General features: G+C 51.9%; 10 protein-coding genes across 10 annotated transcripts; 5 read left to right on the top strand and 5 right to left on the bottom strand.

Annotated features, from left to right (window-relative positions):
- Positions 1 to 60: 60 nt before the first annotated feature.
- BO85DRAFT_453616 (putative chromosome segregation protein (Pcs1)) lies at positions 61 to 2,156 on the bottom strand. Its single transcript, XM_025661093.1, has 3 exons — positions 1,160 to 2,156; positions 671 to 1,108; positions 61 to 617 (listed from the first exon to the last, which is right to left on the bottom strand). The coding sequence occupies exons 1-3, from the start codon at positions 2,055 to 2,057 to the stop codon at positions 394 to 396; spliced, it is 1,560 nt and encodes a 519-aa protein (XP_025510880.1). The 5' UTR covers positions 2,058 to 2,156; the 3' UTR covers positions 61 to 393.
- Positions 2,157 to 2,310: 154 nt separating this feature from the next.
- Positions 2,311 to 4,012, top strand: BO85DRAFT_430627 (protein-degrading AAA family ATPase MSP1). Its single transcript, XM_025658296.1, has 2 exons — positions 2,311 to 2,522; positions 2,579 to 4,012. Exons 1-2 carry the CDS (start codon positions 2,457 to 2,459, stop codon positions 3,758 to 3,760), a joined length of 1,248 nt encoding a protein of 415 aa, XP_025510879.1. The 5' UTR covers positions 2,311 to 2,456; the 3' UTR covers positions 3,761 to 4,012.
- Positions 3,947 to 4,712, top strand: BO85DRAFT_169925 (uncharacterized protein). The gene has a single exon (XM_025654279.1). The coding sequence runs from the start codon at positions 4,132 to 4,134 to the stop codon at positions 4,579 to 4,581; it is 450 nt and encodes a 149-aa protein (XP_025510878.1). The 5' UTR covers positions 3,947 to 4,131; the 3' UTR covers positions 4,582 to 4,712.
- BO85DRAFT_169954 (putative LysM domain protein) lies at positions 4,713 to 7,119 on the top strand. The gene has a single exon (XM_025654280.1). It carries the CDS (start codon positions 4,843 to 4,845, stop codon positions 6,757 to 6,759), a length of 1,917 nt encoding a protein of 638 aa, XP_025510877.1. The 5' UTR covers positions 4,713 to 4,842; the 3' UTR covers positions 6,760 to 7,119.
- Positions 7,120 to 7,871: 752 nt separating this feature from the next.
- BO85DRAFT_492620 (putative triacylglycerol lipase (LipA)) lies at positions 7,872 to 10,175 on the top strand (the record flags this gene model as incomplete). Its single annotated transcript, XM_025663787.1, has 9 exons — positions 7,872 to 8,416; positions 8,471 to 8,585; positions 8,644 to 8,762; positions 8,815 to 8,882; positions 8,939 to 9,029; positions 9,095 to 9,348; positions 9,422 to 9,717; positions 9,809 to 9,944; positions 10,033 to 10,175. 9 exons carry the CDS (start codon positions 7,872 to 7,874, stop codon positions 10,173 to 10,175), a joined length of 1,767 nt encoding a protein of 588 aa, XP_025510876.1.
- On the bottom strand, positions 10,167 to 11,270 carry BO85DRAFT_453612 (FKBP-type peptidyl-prolyl cis-trans isomerase). The gene is made up of 5 exons (XM_025661092.1): positions 11,086 to 11,270; positions 10,855 to 10,919; positions 10,724 to 10,784; positions 10,545 to 10,607; positions 10,167 to 10,465 (listed from the first exon to the last, which is right to left on the bottom strand). The coding sequence occupies exons 1-5, from the start codon at positions 11,211 to 11,213 to the stop codon at positions 10,438 to 10,440; spliced, it is 345 nt and encodes a 114-aa protein (XP_025510875.1). The 5' UTR covers positions 11,214 to 11,270; the 3' UTR covers positions 10,167 to 10,437.
- Positions 11,271 to 11,915: 645 nt separating this feature from the next.
- Positions 11,916 to 13,383, bottom strand: BO85DRAFT_453609 (histidinol-phosphatase). Its single transcript, XM_025661091.1, has 3 exons — positions 13,201 to 13,383; positions 12,955 to 13,113; positions 11,916 to 12,885 (listed from the first exon to the last, which is right to left on the bottom strand). Exons 2-3 carry the CDS (start codon positions 13,111 to 13,113, stop codon positions 12,097 to 12,099), a joined length of 948 nt encoding a protein of 315 aa, XP_025510874.1. The 5' UTR covers positions 13,201 to 13,383; the 3' UTR covers positions 11,916 to 12,096.
- Positions 13,384 to 13,602: 219 nt separating this feature from the next.
- Positions 13,603 to 14,311, bottom strand: BO85DRAFT_453608 (holo-ACP synthase). The gene has a single exon (XM_025661090.1). The coding sequence runs from the start codon at positions 14,253 to 14,255 to the stop codon at positions 13,788 to 13,790; it is 468 nt and encodes a 155-aa protein (XP_025510873.1). The 5' UTR covers positions 14,256 to 14,311; the 3' UTR covers positions 13,603 to 13,787.
- Positions 14,312 to 14,745: 434 nt separating this feature from the next.
- Positions 14,746 to 15,334, bottom strand: BO85DRAFT_453606 (ATP19 family protein). The gene is made up of 2 exons (XM_025661089.1): positions 14,965 to 15,334; positions 14,746 to 14,869 (listed from the first exon to the last, which is right to left on the bottom strand). The coding sequence occupies exons 1-2, from the start codon at positions 15,081 to 15,083 to the stop codon at positions 14,821 to 14,823; spliced, it is 168 nt and encodes a 55-aa protein (XP_025510872.1). The 5' UTR covers positions 15,084 to 15,334; the 3' UTR covers positions 14,746 to 14,820.
- An 879-nt stretch (positions 15,335 to 16,213) lies between these two features.
- BO85DRAFT_382659 (mitochondrial fission process 1 family protein) lies at positions 16,214 to 17,519 on the top strand (the record flags this gene model as incomplete). Its single annotated transcript, XM_025656477.1, has 3 exons — positions 16,214 to 16,350; positions 16,542 to 17,088; positions 17,157 to 17,519. The coding sequence occupies 3 exons, from the start codon at positions 16,214 to 16,216 to the stop codon at positions 17,517 to 17,519; spliced, it is 1,047 nt and encodes a 348-aa protein (XP_025510871.1).
- Between the last annotated feature and the right edge of the window lie 124 nt (positions 17,520 to 17,643).

Genomic DNA, 17,643 nt, shown 5'->3' with positions numbered 1-17,643 from the left:
ATTTACGGCGGGCCACAGGGTCCTCGGGTGCAGTCCCTTACTTTATTTGGTGGTATACAAGACACATAAGGAGTTGGATTTACTTATGTAGTTATTGTGCGCGAGTTGACTCAATGTCTTCTGCCACTGAGAACCATCATCTTCTGATCTTATAGCCGGATAAATACCATCACATTCCCGCCAAATCGGATAGTATTGGAAAAGTATAACATAAGAAAAAGCATGGAATCGCTCCAGAAGCGCCCTAACGCAGTGTCCCGGCGTCTGCTATGCGATAAGGGATATCTCCAAAAGACTCAACCCAGGTAATCAAAATTCTCAAAAAAGAAAGCCCAATCACAATGACAGTATAGATAAAATAATGGATTTGCACACGAGTGACCCGCCAAGCGATCAGATGGCAGCAGTACTCCGCCGCTTGGTCAGCGCATCGATCACTCTGGTATAGAACTTCGATGCTTGTTGGCGAACAAATGTAATGTCGACAGTCAAGTACTCGGGAAGAACATCAACCAGCTCACGGTCTCTGTTCTCATCCAGCAGTGGGATATATTGAAACTCGGCAGATTCAAAGTTGGCCGACGATACGTGGGGCACAACCAGCTTGAAATGAAGGGCTGTACTCTGTTAGAAACCTGTATCAAGCCATCAGGAGGCATGGTCAACTTACTTCCATTGCTACCAGTCTGAATACAATCATACAAATTGTCAGACGGTCGCTTCTTAACATCACGAATTATTAGGCCTGTGAGATCAGTGTACAAATCTTCCTTGAGCTGCGCAAATTGAGCTGCCTGCGCGGCTTCAGCAGTGACCGCAGCAGCATTCGCACGATTGGCACCGCTCTTGATTGCACTTCCAGGCATCTTGATGGCTGCATTCTCAAGGCTCGCAGCCGTGTTACGAGCCGCCGCAAGCTTGGTTTGCAAAGCCTTAACCTCAGTCTGTGCCGAGGAGAGCTGACTCGTCGCCTCCTCAGCTTGCGACTTCAACTGCGCTACTTCGGCATCCCGTTCCTTGAGCTGTCGTTGGAGCGACCGACTTTGCTGACCAAGTGCCTTCTGGGCCTCTAACTCTGCCTTCAATGATGCTATCAGGTTGTTCGAAGCTAGCAGCTATCAGCATATACGATGCCACGAAGTAATGCTGCAACACTCACCGTTGGTCATCGACTCGCACTGTTTTCGTAGTTTTTCCATGTTCGAGTTCGCTTCAACAATGCCAATCTCTTTAAGATTCCGATAGCGATTCTCAAGAGTATCGCATTTCTTCGTCAATTCACCAATCCGACGACGCAACTCGGGCTCCACATTGGCCTCGGCCGTTCCTCCTAGCCTTGACTTTGAGGGAGAGCTGTAGATGCCTCTCTGGGATTGTCGTTTTGTGGGGGAGCGTGACACGGACCGGGCTTCTATCGGCGCATCTTGAAGCAGAGTCTCGTCCACGACATCCGGGGCAGTGCTTTCATTATCTTGTGCGTCTTTGTTCTCCTCCACTTCGGGTTTCCGTTTTTGTCTCTTCGGTGGTTCTGGTCTGTCTTCAGGTTTGTCCAGCGATTTGCGTTGTCGGCCAGTTGATGGAGTGTACTCGAATCCACCATCTGTCTGAACTGAGTTCCTTGTAGCGGCATTTTTCCGGCCACGCGGGGCAGCTCTCGTAGACTTGGTGGTCCTTGCTGGCTTTGCAACTTCTTGTGCATCGTCTGCTTCATCATTCGAGGCAGCAGTGCCTTCCGCCTCCTGATCGCCTGCTTCGTGTTCTGACTCCCTGACCTCAGCCTGCTCTTCCGATGTGTCTTGTGTTGCTTGAACCGAGTTTCTGCTGCCCTTGGGTCTGCCCCTGCGGCCGCTCTTTCTCGTAGGTGCCTCCGACGCTTGCGGGGGTGCTGTACTGGAATCGCGCCCAGCTTGCGTTAGGGGCTTCATCTCTGCAGATTTCGATCGAGGCCTTCCTCTCTGCTTCTTGGTAGGGCGTTCCCTTCCCGAGTCATTAGCTTGGATAGGATCCTCATCGCCGGCTGAATTGGATAGCGCAGCAGCGGCCTTTCGTTTGGGCATTGTGAGAACAGTATATATGGGCTATATAGAGTGATAAGATAAATTGAATATAAAAAGACGGCGTGACGTGAATTGTGGGGTGAATGGACGCGACGAGGGTCACACTGAGCTCCGCGTGCGCGCGAGCTCCTCCGCCGCCCGACCGCAAACAACAACACTGTGGCAGTGAAGCATGTGACGGCGTCGGCAAAGCCACGTCTCCGACCGCTCGGCGCCACACCTGCGCTCGCTGTCGCCGACGGCCGTCCGACCCCCATCGCATGCATCGTTACAGCTTTAATCGATAATCTGCCGCTGCTGGACTCGGGGCATTCACTAACAGACGATAGCGTTGCGGATATATATATTAGATCTTGGAGCATCTTAGTGATCGGACATTTGCTCCGCTATCCTGTCGTCATGGCTTCAGCGCGCGGTCCCCGATGGCAGCAGTTCTTGCAGGAATTGGTGATGGTTGCGGGCACCGTGAGTCCAAATGCTCTGGCAGATTCGTTTTACGACTAACTCGTCATCGCTATCAGTCGGCGTCTGCATACTTCCTCATCCGATATCTCCTATCCCGCCTTGACTTCGACCCGGAGTCTCAAAAGAAAGAAGAACAAAAACGCAAGTCGGCCGCCATCCTACGGAAGCTTGATGGAGGAGACGAGTCAGATGAGGACTCACCGCGTCGCGGAGGAAAAGGCGGACGCCGGCCAAAGAGAGGGGATCTTGTCCTCAACCAATACGAACAGGCTATTGCTATGGACGTAGTCGCTCCAGATGATATTCCTGTATCATTCGAAGACATAGGAGGTTTGGACGATATCATCGAAGAGTTGAAGGAGTCTGTCATCTACCCTCTCACAATGCCCCATCTCTACGCTTCGACATCATCGCTTCTTACTGCCCCATCTGGCGTCCTTCTATACGGGCCGCCTGGATGCGGAAAGACCATGCTTGCGAAGGCGCTCGCTCATGAGAGCGGGGCATGTTTCATTAATCTACACATCTCTACTCTGACTGAGAAGTGGTACGGCGATTCCAACAAGCTGGTAAATGCCGTGTTCTCGCTTGCCAGGAAGTTGCAGCCCTCGATCGTTTTCATCGATGAGATTGATGCCGTGCTGGGCACTCGACGAAGCGGAGAGCACGAGGCCAGCGGTATGGTCAAGGCCGAGTTCATGACTCACTGGGACGGTCTTACTTCGGCGAACTCGATGGGCGAGCCGCAGCGAGTGGTTGTCCTCGGTGCCACTAATCGCATAGGCGATATTGACGAGGCCATCCTCCGGCGGATGCCTAAGAAGTTTCCTGTCGCTCTACCCCCTGCAGCACAACGGCTTCGAATCCTCAGCCTGGTTCTGAAAGATACCAAGGTTGATCGGGATAACTTTGACCTCGATTATCTGGTCAAGGGCATGGCGGGTATGTCGGGTAGTGATATCAAGGAGGCTTGCCGGGATGCAGCCATGGTGCCGGTGCGCGAACTCATTCGCCAGAAAAAGGCGGCTGGACAACAAATGACGGCCGTTGATCCCAAAGAGGTCCGGGGTCTGCGTACAGAAGACTTCTTCTCGCGCGCCGGGGGTGTCCGGGTTATTCCCCCAGCTGCCCAGCTGGCGAACAAAGCCAACTCGGAGAAGGAGTGGAGTACTGAGTCGGAGGCAGCGTCCGAAGCTGAAGCACGAACACCCGCGGAGATGGCGGAACCTCCCGAGTAGTTGCTATCAGCTTTCTTTCCAATAAGTATTGTATGGCTTTGCAGATTATCACACGTCCCTTTTGACTCAGTACTGCGTAAAGGGCAAGGCGTTGGGATTCTTGTTTGCTTTCTTTTTTTTTCATTGTGGATATACTATCGGGATTTAATGGCTGTGATTTGTATGTGGCTTACGTCCTCATTGGGGATGTAGAGAGTCGATATACCCGCTGATGAGATCAGGATTATGAATTTCACCATCCAGCCTGTTAGTACTGTATAAAGTAGATAGAATCCAATTCGTAACCAACCAGCAAGATCATGAACTGGGTCTACGTGGCCAGTTAAATAAGCCAAGTTTCAAGGCAACGCTGCCGATCCGTGGAGGTGGTAATGCCATACGGTAACTGTACATACTGTGTACTCTGGGCGTATCGGGACGCCACCGGCCGACGTCAAGAAGAAACAAATTACGGCCCTCAGCGATGGACTTCAGGGCACCGCTTCAGCTGGGAAGGCATCTTGCCGATCAAAACCCATTGCCCACCAATTTCTTCTTCTTCTTTTCAATTGCTGCAGTTGCCCGCTGAATTATCCGCAAGCACCGAAAATCCCCGGTTGCTTTCTTTCATCTTGTTCCGACCGGAGCATGAGACAGCCACCCCGCCCTGCCGACGTCTGATCTGCCGACTTGAGTCGTCATCACAGGAGGCTAAACTCCATACTTCTTCCTCTTCCTTATCCCGCGCCTCCTCCCACACATCCTCCTCACCCACCCCCAACCTCCCCCCCAAACCCGCCTCAGTTCGTGGTCATCCATCCCCTGGGTTCAAAGTTGGATAATCCTGCGGCTGGAATACTTCCCCGGTTCATCTACTCGAAACACTGGTGATCTCGCCGTTCCCTAGATCCCCGTGCTAGCTCCGAGCTTCAGGACACGGATGCGATAACTACAGCGCCCGGATGACGAATGGTCTGTCGTAGAGACCTCCGATGGCAAATTGTGCCTGGGCGATCTCACACACAACACTGAGCTTCTGCCGGTGACCTGACGACTCCCGCCCCTCCTTAAATCTATCTTATCGCCCCCCTTAGTCGCCAGGGATGAGTTCCAACGGCGGCTTTGCCGACCTCTTCAGCCTTGGGACCGCGAGCACGACAAATACCGGCCGAAGATCCACCTCTACCATTCGATCGCGCAACCGCCGTCTGATCTCATTCACAGAGGATGATGTCGACGAGAATGGCAAACAAATGCAGTCCTCCGGGTTGTCGTCGATGCTATCCCCCGATAACTCCGCTGTTCGCTCCCGCGGTGCTACACCATCGCCTAACCCGTCCCGCGGAGTGTCCCCCATACCCATGAGACATCCCTCTCGAGCAACGGAAGCGGCCAACCGTAGCAAGGGAAATAGCTCCTTAGGTGGGTTCTGCCGTGAGGAGGAAAGTGGAATGATGTTTGCTGAGTCGTCGCGAGCCGCTGTAGACTTCTTTGATGCATCATGGACCTCGCTTCAAAGTCTAGCCTCGTCGGTACTAGGGAGCGATATTGCACGACCGGCCACCACCAACGGAAGTACTAGGACGCATGTGAGGAAGCCCTCCCGTCCAGATCCTTATATGAGGCCCCCTGCACGAACGTCGACACCAGCAACCTGGGGTCCCTCTGCCCCATCTACGCCGGAAATTGGAAGCGGAACCCAGGAAGAGAGACAGGCACTAGTGCAGGCAAAGAAAAGGGAAGCCCTTTTATTAGCAGACACTGGCCCGGCTTGGAGTACAACCCCGCGACACAAACGGCGGGATTCCAGCGATCGGACGGGTCATTCGAATATTGATCCTGACCTCGACGAGGATGCCTTAGCTTATATACATCATGTACAGTCCACAGATACCATCACCGGTGTTACGATACGATATGGGTGCCAGCCCGCGGTATTCCGCAAGGCCAACGGCTTCTGGCCTAGCGATAGCATTCAAGGCCGAAAAACCGTTCTTCTGCCCGTTGATTCGTGCTCGGTCAAAGGACGGCCCATCCGACCTAGAATGGGAGAGGACCTTCTAAAAGATGGTCGCCAGGAAGGCGAGTCTTTGGAGGATATGAACGGCAGCTCAATAGCACCCACTCCATCGTCTACGTCTGTCGAGGGTGGAACATCTGCGTCTCCTGCGGCAGAGATTGAAGGTGACCGAATATGGAGGCACGAGTCGTGGGTACACATCGAGGGCTTTCCTGCGCCGGTTGAAATTGGCCGCGTCCCCCGCAGAGCATTGGGATTCTTCCCACGAACGCGGCGGAAATCGGTTTCGTATTCGGACTCGGTGTCGTCTCCATTATCTGGACGAGGCACAACCGCTCCCTCGTCGCCTTCGCCAATCGACTCGGGATTTACTCAGCCAGTCATTCCCAAATGGAGTCGCCCGCATGCCGATTCGTCTGCGTCACGTACCTCTTCCAAAGGCAAGCCGGGCATTCGCCATCAACGCCAGCGCAGCAACATCCATTTGTCGGGACCTGGCGTTGGCACTCTCGACCATGATTCAAATGCACCAGGCCCCGCCATGGACGGACTCAGCAAATTCTTTGCACAGCATATGCCGAATCTTGCGCCCGTGGCTCGCCCACCGAATTTCGAAAGCTCGTCGGAAAGTGCGTCGACGGCGGCCGCGAACACACCAACCAGCCTGGACAACCTTGGCGGAGCAGTCGAGTCGTGGGTCAGAAAAATGACAACTCGAGCCAAGGCCAGCTTGAATGAACTGCAGCAGACGCCTGGCCCGGCAACCCATGACCCCGCACAGGCCGTTGGACGACGCGGCAACGGCGATCTCATCGAGTTGAACGACGGGATGGAGTCTCGCAGCTCGTCGAATGCGATCTCCGAGCCTCGGTGGAGACCCGATTTGCTACGGTCGGGATCAAGCCTTCACGAAGGAACAGCGTTGCGGGGGCGTTTCCTCAGCCCTTCACCTGGGACGAGCCGGACTCGTTCTGGAGGGGACAGGGCGAAAGATGATTGATGGGCAAATACGCTCCGAGCGCGCCATCTCCGTGGCTCGGAAGCTTGCTCCTTGATTTGTTGTTTCATAATACTTATTTTTGCTCTTTCGCCCGAGTGCAGTGGTGGCTGCATGTCGGGCAGGTATTTAACTTGGGCGATACCAACTACACGTGTGCACTTGAAGCATAGCACGGCGCGGCGGGGATGCGCCGTCTTATGACTATAATTGATGTGGCCGACTGACTGTTTGGTGTTAGGGATCTTGTGCTAGTCTTGGTTTTCTGTATTTAGAAGAGAGTGCCGGTGGCATTGTGATTGATATAACTAGAGCAAGGCGTGTCTCCATTCGCATCCTCATCGGTCATCCCTTATACCCCGATGGCGCTGAAGGGTGAGATGTGGTGATAGCGAGAATAATATTCTGTGTATAATCTATCCTCCTTGTGCACTGCAAAGTCAGCCGATCAGCTCGTCATCACGATCATCCCCACTCAATCCTCCACTTTTGATCTTTATCCGAGACAAACTACACCCATCTCAATTTCAGCCCGAGTCCATAATCGTCCACCAACACCCCACAGCCAGGGTACAAACCAGGGTCTGTTTTCCGCCGGAGAAACTAGCACTTAGCTTCTCATTAGATCAGCCCATCGCGTCTTGGCTCCTCATCACCAACTTTCCACCTATAATCTGCCATCGACATGCTGCAAAGCCATGACAGCTGCTGGCAGCTGCATGCACCCCAACATTAACCCCGCAAAATACATCCATCCCTGAGTCAATCAAGCTTGACTGTCTTTTATTTCTTCGGAGATACTAACCATGAGCAGTCAGATTATCATTCCAGATGACATCAATCCCACTGATAGACGATCCCATCCTCCTCTATACCATGGGACGCCCCACGTCCATGTAAGAAAAGGCCTAGCTCTGCTCGGCGTTAATCAATTATGATTGCGAGTTTCACTTCCTTAGTCATGTATTATTATTCTTTCTCTCGGAGAATTGATTCAGCTGCTCATTGCCACCCCTAGGTCTCTAATAAAGGTCATCATCACTCGTCTCGTAGCTAGCTAGCTGGCTTCCTCTTCCAGTGACCGAGTCGATTGACAAGCCAGCAAAGTAGCAGCCATGGCGAGCGCACTCCTCTGGCTCTCCCTGCTAGGGAGCAGCACCCTATCTTCCGCTCTAGACACCAGTAATACCCCTACCATTAAGAGAGCAGACACAGGCAGCAGCAGCAACACCACCTCCTCAATCCCAACGGCCACCCTCAACAACACCGTCTTCGTCGGCCGTTCCCTGCCCGAATTCGAGCAGGAGTTGTTCCTAGGAATCAAGTTCGCAGATGAGCCCGGGCGATTCACCCCCTCGACGTTGAAGACTGCCTATCGCGCGAACGACAGCGACAACGGGGTATACGATGCCTCCTCGGCATCAGGGCTGCAGACTTCCTCAGGGACAGTGCTCTACAACGCCACCGAGTATGGGTATGATTGTCCCGGGTACGGATCCGACGAGACAGAGCTGGCGGAGGAGGGATATGCGCGGTTCGACGAGAACTGTATGAATCTGAATGTCATTCGGCCCAAGAGGGAGAACGAGGATGAGTTGTTGCCGGTTATGATTTGGATTTTTGGTGGTGGTTGGGTGCAGGGTGCGACTGCTGATCCGAGGTATGATTTGATTTTCCATGATTGTTGTGTGAGCCGATGCTGATATTGTGCAAGATACAATATGAGCTATATCGTTCGCCAGGGTGCGTTGAACGATAAGCCCGTCTTGGGTGTCTCGATCAATTACCGTGTGGCTGCGTTTGGATTCCTTGACTCTGTCGAGGTCATGGTGCGCTACTACCATCACCTTTTGAGTATTTGACTTTCAGCTGACATGACATCTGTAGGAATCCGGCAACACGAATCTAGGACTCCGTGACCAGCGCGTCGCCATGCATTGGGTTAAGCAGAATATCAAGGCGTTTGGTGGTGACCCGGACAAAATTACCATCTGGGGAGAATCAGCGTGAGTATACCCATATTCCATATATACAACAGCATTTAACATCCATAAATAGTGGCGCCTACAGCGTTGGAGCCCACCTCGTCACCAACGACGGCGACAACGAGGGCCTATTCCGAGCCGGTATGCACCTCACCCATCCTCCAATCCAGTCCACCCACTGACCACCCGCATACTAGCCATCATGGAATCCGGCAACGCCGTGGGACCCCCATACAACGGCACAGACTGGTACCAGCCGATGTACGACCAGATCGTGAACGCAACCAAGTATGCCCCATGCTCCAAGACAACACCTAACCCCCAGTAGTAACAATTGTACTAACTAAATCCAGCTGCACCACCTCATCCAACACCCTCCAATGCCTCCGCGAAGTCCCCTTCTCCACCATCTACACGGCCGCCAACCTCGGCCTAGAATGGTTCGCCACCATCGACGGCACCTTCATCAAAGAATACCCCCAAATCAGCTACACAGAGGGCCGCTTCGCCAAAGTCCCCATTCTCCACGGGACAAACACCGACGAGGGCGTGAGTTTCGGTACGACGGGCGTGAACACTGATGCTGAAGCTATTCAGCAGTTGACAGGTGAGCACCCCCTCCCCCGTTCAACCTCCAAACTATATCTAGTATGATACTAATGTAAAATGATGTGGGAAAGCATCCAAACGCTGGGTCCTAAACGAAACCCAAGCCACGACTCTCCTCTCCCACTACCCCAACATCTCCGCCCTGGGTTGTCCCTACGGATGGGGTAACACGACGTGGCCGAAACTCGGATATGAGTATAAGCGTTACGAGTCGATGGCGGGCGATCTGTGCATGGTTGCTCCGAGGAGATTGCTTTCCCAGAAGATGAAGGAGTATGATGATGAGGGGCAGCAGGTGTTTGCGTATCGGTGGGATGTGGCCGCGTTGAATGATTCGAGTACTATTGGAGTGGCGCATTTTGCGGAGGTAATTACCATCCCAACCGATCCCTTTTATTGAAAAAAACCTTATATATGATATGATGCTGATGATGGTATGTGTATATTGGGATGTATAGATACCATTTGTGTTCGCCAACCCCGTGCAGAACATCACTCCGTTGGGAAGTGATCCATCGAGACTAGAATTGGGTAATTTGGCCGCGAGGATGTGGACGGCTTTTGTGACGGATTTGGATCCGAATGGACATGGTGGTATGTATTCCTTCCTTCTTTCTTCCTCCCCTTCACTTTTCGTATATGCCGTTTATGGTAGTGTTGATATCTGATAATGGTGACATAGTCTCCGGTATCCCCACCTGGCCGAAATACAACCTCTCTGATCCTCAGGACTTTGTGTTCCGGGTACCGCGGAATGAGAGTTACGTGGAGAAGGATACGTTCCGGACGGAGGGGATAGATTATATTAATACGATTGTGCGGTAAAAACCATGATGATATTATCAGCATGATATATAGGGTAGATACTACTATATCAGGGATTAGACTAGTACCATCGACATACACTGTTCAACTACTACTTGGATAAGATAGGAATCCATTTCCTCGACTGATCGATTTGTATTGATCTAGTAAGTAAGTTGAGTAGTAGTAATGTAAAATCGACAAAAAAAGCCGCCGTTTTAAAAACCATTTATTTGATTTGCAACCCTGCTATACTATATGAATAAGTAATAGCTTGGTTGGTTTAGTTGATGCCGAGCAGCTCAACCTCGCTAGTGAGATATCAGTATTCCCTTCTTCAATGACAATGGGGGACAATGATAAAGTGATAGAGGGTAGAAGGTAACTTACAAAACGAGAGTCGAGTTAGGGGGGATCAAGCCGGGGAAACCACGGGGGCCGTAGCCGTAGTCACTGTACAAGATATATTAGAAGAAGACTTCATATTGTTGACTTTTGGGTAGTATATCCAATCCGGGGGATAGAAAAATCCCAAGAGATAGAGAGAAGAAAGAGGGAGGAAAACTCACGGAGAAATAGTCAGGATGGCCTTCTCGCCAACGCTCATCTGGGGGACGGCCTCATCCCAACCTGGAGATTAATTAGTTAGTCCATTTCATCTACTCAAATCTATATATATAGTCAGAGGCGATGAACATACCCTTAATGAGACTACCAACACCGATGGCAGTCTTGAAGGCACCGCGATCACGGGAGCTGTCGAACCTGTTGATTCAATTAAATTAGTATGATGTCAGATTCATTCTCTTTCATTTTCCTGGACCATTCAGAATGTCCATATAGCGAGGTACAGCCACTGCCATGGACATCTACTTTAAAGGCTGGAGAGAGAGAGAGAGAGAAAGAGAGAGAGAGAAGGGGAAAAACGTACTGCTTGCCCATCTTGTTAGGCTTGGACTCATCATACAAGCAACCAGTGTAGTGCATGGAGATCTGATCACCCGGCTTGGGGAACTGCTGGCCGTTGCCAGGGGAGATGATGGTCTTGGTGACACCCATTGTGCTAGATTGATTTTCAGGAAAATGAAATTTGATGGAGAGAGAGAGAGAGGGGAGGGGGAAAATAGAAGAAGAAAAGTGAAGCAGAATGGAAGGTAAAGAGAAAACGAAGAAAGAATCGGGCCAAGTGGGGGCGGGGAGGGGAGAGAGGGTCAGTTGGTTTGATTTATACTTTGGATTGATTTCAGGGCGAGAACCAATTACTACTGAAATTAATTTACTTTGGGTTGGCGGTGTATCTTTTTTACTGCTATTATTATTATTACTAGTATTTCTACAAGAAGAGGGGAGGGTGGCAGGGAGGGGGCAAAAAGGATAAGGTTTGATATATTGGGGGAAAGAGAAAGGGCATGCGATGATGATTGACTGATGATGATGGAAGACTCGCGCCGCCTGTGTGGGTTCGCTTGGCGCGGAAAACTCCAGTTAAGTTACGTTACTACGTTTACTTCACTACTTACTTATTAATTGCCTTCTCGCTGTGGCCTCATTGCCCCCCCGTCTGCAGGTCTGCAGCTAAAAAGTGCTGTTCCAAATGGAAGGGCTACTTGGATAGTACTGGCTGCCGCCTGTGCCGCCTGTTTTATTTATTATTTATCTACTACATGAATTGATTGTCTGCTCTACTAATTAGTATTGTACTTAGCTGGCTGGCTGGCCGCTCATCGACCACTACGGAGTACTTCATCAGTAATCAATCCATCAACATCATCAATCATTCACATTTATTTCTTCCCGTGTGATATCTCAATGGGGAAAAGCAAAAAACTAAACCTAACCAACTGTCAACGCATGCAACCCCAATCCCCGTGCATGTGATGCATCCTGTCAACTCCCCCCTCCCCTCAAATCAATTCATGACTTCGTGGCTCTGCTCCATTCCTTACCCCCAAAACGACATCTTCTTCACCTCCTCCAACGACACCTCCTTGATCTGCGTCCTCGGAAACCGTGCATCAACGGGCGCATCATCATCATCACCATCACCACCACCCGCCCCCAATCCCAGATAATGCAGCTTTGACACACCCACCTGCTCCAAGAACGGCACCACGCGATGGAAATTCAGCCCAACCTGCTCCAATCCATGACTATCATCCGACAGACAAAACCTGCCCCCGCGAGCCAGAAATTCCTGACAAATCTCCCCGTTCGGATACGGCTCCTTCATGCCCTTCCTCAACGCCGCCGAATTCACCTCCAACAATCCCCCATATCCCGCCACGTAGTCCAAATTCCGTAGAATCTTCTCCCAGACCCGAGGATACTGCTGAAAGCTCCGATCGGGATCATCGCTCTTCAACCGGATCAGATCGAAATGCCCCACTACTACCGGCTTCACCTGCTTCAGCATATCCAGTTGCTCATCGAAGTATGCCTCGAAGAGCAACTCGTCCGTCCCACCGGCTAGCGTACGCGCCTTCTCGTACAGCGGCCGGTCATAGTCAATAGGGACGGTGAGCGTGTGGTGCACGGAACCCATGAAGAACTCGAACGGGTGCCGCGATAGAGATTCCTCGATTAGCTGTCGCGAGCCCGGCCGGATCCAGTCGATCTCGAACCCGATGAGGATGTTGATTTGACCGGCGTATTTGGTTCGGAGGCGCGTGGCTTCGGCGAAGTAGGCTGCTTCGTTGGCTACGTGGCTGGATTCGGTGTCGCCGGCTTCGATCTGAGTTGGTTAGTTATTTAAATGGCTATAGGGTAAGATAAGACAGTATATTTGGGGGAGATGGTATACCTCTTCTGGGTAGAAATCTTCTTCATGGCGGGGCATATGCTCCGTCAAGCAGAAGGTGTGGAATTTCTTGGAGATGGCCAGCTGGATGATTTCTTCCAGGTTGTCTTTGGCATGGCCGGGGCAGAATTGCCCGGAGTGACTGTGGTGAGAGAAGGGCATCTGGAGAGATATATTAGCAGGTGAAGTAGACTTGGAGTGTAGATGTTGTGATTGAAGTCGTGATATGATGCGATGAGTATCACTTACCGCGGCCGGTTACCCCGCGATGGAGGGGTTGCTGTTGTTGTTGTTGCTGGTATATAAGGGGAAGCAAGCCGGAGCTCGTGAGTGTCAGGCTGATTATAACTGGTCAGCCACTGACAAACTCGCTTAAACGTGAACCTGAACTAGGGTGGTGAAGAGGACCGTGTGAAGAAACAAGGAAGTTGTTCGCGGCGAGTCAATCTGGACGGATGATGTTCTGCTCGACCGGCAGCTCCGCCAGCATCTCCGACTCCAGATACGAGATGACGATCACGCTGTCTACAGACTATATTCCAATATATATGCCATTTAATATGCATCCATTACTATTGTATTCTAGTATACATCTATTGATACACTCCAGTGCGCACAAAAGCTAGCCAGCTAGCTTTGTATCTTGCCCCTCCCACCAAGCAGGGCTATCTTCACACTTCCTCTATCCAAATATTACCCCATCGCAGCTATAGCCACTATTCAACCGTCTCAGCATCTCACTGAACTGTCCAAATCCCGTCCCAGCCCATTAACAACCAAATAATCACCCCACGTAAACCCTTATGAAAACCCATATACCCCTAGAAGGATAAACCTCACCCCGCCGCCACCACCATAGCAACCACATACTCCCCATCATGCGATATGGACAATTTCCCTACCCTCCCAGCCTCATCCCCATCCCCATCCCCATCTAAATACACCACCTCCGGCCTCCCTCCCTCCTCCCCCACCGTAACCACCACATCCTTCCAGCTAATATGCGCCGCGCCACGGGGCGCCGCTTTCCGCGCTGCCTCTTTGGCCGCGAACCGGCCGGCGAGCCACCGCGTCATGTCGGGGGATATACTTATGCTTGGAGTAGTTGGAGATTTGGCTGGGATAGAAGAGGGCATTGGAGGGAGGGAGAAGCGGGTGCGAAAGTCTTGTTGTTCGCGGGCGTGCAGAATGCGGTGTGTGAAGCGGGTGAGGTAGTTGGGGCGGGCGAGGAGGCGGGTTATTCGCGGGAGGTGAACGATGTCGGTGCCGATGTTGAGGGCAAAGGGGAAGGGGGTCGGTTTCATGGTGGTTGTGTTCGTTGGGTGGGTTGGTGGGAGTGGTCAAGTTGTGGTGGGTTGGTTGGTTGGGATTGTTATTGTGAAAGGTTGGATATGGTCAGGTGACTGGTTGGCTGTGTGACTGGTAGGTATTGAGTGATTGGTGGGTGTGGTTTACTACAGGCACATATTGTAAGAATATGTAAACCAGGATCGAATTGTAGTGGCCAGTGGTGTTTATTCCCAGTCAGTACTGGATACTCTTGGTTGTAGTGATCTGCTGGCTGTTACACGCATGCTTACTTCTACACCGATATAGGCACCTCTTTGTAAAGATTTTACCAGTTCCAGACACGGCAAAGTTGGAGAACAAACGTTCACGGTGTATACTCTATATGTACAGATTCACACCTCCCGTGGAACCACCAAACCGTCCCAGCAGGCAAGACTTCAAGGACACACACTGCCCGAGCCCGGCAGGGTAGAATCCAGACCACCCTGACCAAAGACCCATTCGGTCATGGATATCATGCATCGAGCATCTTCAATTAGGTTGTTTGTCCTCGACCGATTCCCGTATTAAAGCGGTATTCTAATGGTCCTTCTTTTTCTCGTCTCCGTTCACTTGTTTCAAGAAGTCCCTATATTAATCATTAGCTTGCGTTCCAGCACCCCAACCAGATCATGCATAGTATTGATTGCAGATATGTCCATCTGTCTCAGAGGTGAAACGTACTGGATGAAGGTCTCCTCATCCTTGGAGGAAGCCTGGATGGGAGGGGTGGCAGGCTTGGGCTGGCCACCACCACGGGTAGCAAGACCAACACCGCCGAAGAGAGCACCGAGAACGCTCATGGCGAGCTATACAGAGTCAAGTAGTCAGTGTGAGAGTTCCCAGGCAGCTGGCAGGGTGTGCCATCGGCCGATGTTATGACCTCGGCAGAGATTGGTCCCGGGACAGGGGAGAATTGCAACGGGGCGGCAACGGAGACGTACAACGTGGGAGCCGACCTGCTTGCCGGCGATCTGGTAGTAGACGACCATGATGACGGATTGGAGGAGAGAGTTCAATGGAGAACGGTCAGGTCAGAGCGGCGGATGTAGCGGTGCAATGCGAGGTCCAGCGGGAATCAGTCGTTGGACGGCAGCGATGGAAGTTGCGGCTATGGTCCTTGCCTTTTTGGGACTGGCGTGAATGCTGAGTCAGAGATGAGTCAGACACGTCCAAAGCGACTTGCTAAGTCAGTAATGAGTCAGCCTAGTAATGTGTCACGCGAGCTAGCTTGCATTTCACGTGATGTCCCGGAAGTGCCCGACACGTGAGGGTCCCGGGAAGACATCACGGGATATGATGGCATGATTAGAGATGCCCTGAAAAGAAACGAAGAGTTGCGGTATCACAACACCTGCAGATGCAAATACAAAAGCTACAGCCAACGTCTGGCCACCGAGGACTTTGTACACCGTAGAGGCTAATTTACCCACCAACCTGCTCAACTATCATAGTATGTGGCGGTGTCATCACAGCTCTCTCTCCAGTAAACTTAGTTTATAGTTGGTAGAAGCTCCCCCCATCCGAACCTCGGGGGAAGTGAAATCATCCCTGGACGAGACGTGGAGATTTGCCCCGGCTATGAGCTGAGAGCTGCTGCTGGTCGGTTACTGCTGGCGGTTATTCTTGCAGCGAATCGCCGGTGCTATAAGATGCTGCCAGTCCATGGTTTCTTTCGGCCCTGGATTTGCTGGAGCTCCTGTTGACTTTCTAGCTGTCTGCATTTGAAGTCACCATCTCTTGCTTCTTCTGTTTCTTCCCCCTTGATCTACTACTTACTACTAATCTCCATTCCTCGCTTCAAACTCCCTTCCACATTTTTTCCAGTCTGCTAGAAATTCATTCCTTCTTCTCTCTTCCCTTTTTTTCTCACCTCTCATTCAAGCGCTTGTCATTACTCCAACCCACCGCATTTTATCCCATCATCCTCATCATGTTCTGGGGAAAGCATCACGACGACACGCCCGAAGCGGCCCAACAACAGCCCATTCCTCGCAAGAAGCTCCCTTCACATTTGCAAAAACTAGCCGACAACGACGACAGTTTTTATGATGACATTTATTCCTCATAGTAAGCGTGACACTTTCCCTTTCCCAACTTTAGTGTCGATGTATCGGGAGGAAAGAAAGGCACTCTTTGCATCTCCGCGTTGTCTCCCCGCATTTCCCGATCCCCGCAAGAAAACCACCAAAAAAGCAACTCTCATCCACACCACCATCCCCAAATAATTCCCCATGGCATACTAACACCATCAACTCCAGCTCCGTAGACTCCACCGAAACCCCCTACCGCTACGCCGGATACGCCAACCGACTCCGCACCGTCTTACTCTCCGCGCACCGCTACGTCGCCTACACCTCCGACATAGGCGAATCCTTTCGCCCCGTGGCGCATCCCTGGCTAGTGCGATCCGCCTACGGCATTTCCTGGACCTATCTAATCGGCGATGTCGCCCACGAAGGCTACAAAGCCTACCTCCGCAATCGCCGCGTCCTAGCGCCTCCCTGCGAGGCCTACAAAGATGCCAGCGACCTTACCCACGAGCAAGTCGCCAAGGGCATGGTAACCGGCAACATCGCCGGCTCTTTAACAGGCAGTAGCAGCAGCAGCGATACGCTGATGCCATGGCCCACGACTCACGTTCCCCTAGCTGAGGACTACCGCACGGTTATGGCCCAGCGCGCCGTGTTCCAAGGTATCGCCAGTATGGGTCTTCCGGCCTTTACCATCCACTCCGTGGTCAAGTACTCTGGGCGCATGCTGAAGAACTCCCGGAGTGTCTTTTTCCGTACTTGGGCGCCTATCGGGGTGAGTCTGTTTCTCCAATTGTGGTATAGAATTATATTCCGCTGACAAGGGCAATAACTACTTACTAGCTCGGTCTCTCCGTCGTGCCTTTCCTCCCATACCTATTCGACAAACCCGTCGAAGAGGCCGTCGAATGGGCCTTCCATACCGGACTTCGTGCCTATGCCGGTGAAGATGCCGTCCGTCCGTTGCCTCAGGCCGTGAGGACGCCTCATGACGAGGAGACCTCCCTCAGCCATTTCCTCCGGGCCCAGGCTGAGAAGAATAATGGCGAGGTCATGGGCTACGACGCTAATGTCTCCTGGGAGAAGTATAAGGAGGAACGCCGTCGAGCGAAGGAGCAGCGCATGCAGGAGCGTGAGCAGCGCGGCGAGAGGGGTCCGTTGGCGTTGTTGGGTTTCGGGTCGAATTCGAAAGAAAAGAAAGAGTGATTGAGTGATTGATCCCTTCCTACACTTTCGTCCCAGTATCTGTTCATTTTAACTCTGTTTTTTTCTCTTGCCCGGGGTTTTCTTATGTCATTGGCGATGGAGGAATGGAGGGATGGATGGATGG

This window comes from Aspergillus piperis (assembly GCF_003184755.1).
Source record: "Aspergillus piperis CBS 112811 unplaced genomic scaffold BO85scaffold_27, whole genome shotgun sequence".
Lineage (NCBI taxonomy): Eukaryota > Fungi > Ascomycota > Eurotiomycetes > Eurotiales > Aspergillaceae > Aspergillus > Aspergillus piperis.
Note: the sequence above shows the minus strand (reverse complement) of the source record. Positions and strands in the feature narration are given on the sequence as shown.

Excerpts from the sequence above, each read along its gene's own strand:
- BO85DRAFT_453616 (XM_025661093.1), bottom strand. The coding sequence starts at position 2,057 with ATGCCCAAACGAAAGGCCGCTGCTGCGCTATCCAATTCAGCCGGCGAT. Across the intron at positions 1,109-1,159 it reads GTGCGAGTCGATGACCAACG|CTTCGAACAACCTGATAGCA; the intron begins GTGAGTGTTGCA and ends GATAGCTGCTAG. Across the intron at positions 618-670 it reads TCAGACTGGTAGCAATGGAA|CCCTTCATTTCAAGCTGGTT; the intron begins GTAAGTTGACCA and ends AACAGAGTACAG.
- BO85DRAFT_430627 (XM_025658296.1), top strand. The coding sequence starts at position 2,457 with ATGGCTTCAGCGCGCGGTCCCCGATGGCAGCAGTTCTTGCAGGAATTG. Across the intron at positions 2,523-2,578 it reads TGGTGATGGTTGCGGGCACC|TCGGCGTCTGCATACTTCCT; the intron begins GTGAGTCCAAAT and ends CATCGCTATCAG.
- BO85DRAFT_169925 (XM_025654279.1), top strand. The coding sequence starts at position 4,132 with ATGCCATACGGTAACTGTACATACTGTGTACTCTGGGCGTATCGGGAC.
- BO85DRAFT_169954 (XM_025654280.1), top strand. The coding sequence starts at position 4,843 with ATGAGTTCCAACGGCGGCTTTGCCGACCTCTTCAGCCTTGGGACCGCG.
- BO85DRAFT_453612 (XM_025661092.1), bottom strand. The coding sequence starts at position 11,213 with ATGGGTGTCACCAAGACCATCATCTCCCCTGGCAACGGCCAGCAGTTC. Across the intron at positions 10,920-11,085 it reads CCTAACAAGATGGGCAAGCA|GTTCGACAGCTCCCGTGATC; the intron begins GTACGTTTTTCC and ends TTGAATCAACAG. Across the intron at positions 10,608-10,723 it reads GCCATCCTGACTATTTCTCC|TGACTACGGCTACGGCCCCC; the intron begins GTGAGTTTTCCT and ends TATCTTGTACAG.
- BO85DRAFT_453609 (XM_025661091.1), bottom strand. The coding sequence starts at position 13,113 with ATGCCCTTCTCTCACCACAGTCACTCCGGGCAATTCTGCCCCGGCCAT. Across the intron at positions 12,886-12,954 it reads AAGATTTCTACCCAGAAGAG|ATCGAAGCCGGCGACACCGA; the intron begins GTATACCATCTC and ends TAACCAACTCAG.
- BO85DRAFT_453608 (XM_025661090.1), bottom strand. The coding sequence starts at position 14,255 with ATGAAACCGACCCCCTTCCCCTTTGCCCTCAACATCGGCACCGACATC.
- BO85DRAFT_453606 (XM_025661089.1), bottom strand. The coding sequence starts at position 15,083 with ATGAGCGTTCTCGGTGCTCTCTTCGGCGGTGTTGGTCTTGCTACCCGT. Across the intron at positions 14,870-14,964 it reads GATGAGGAGACCTTCATCCA|GGACTTCTTGAAACAAGTGA; the intron begins GTACGTTTCACC and ends TGATTAATATAG.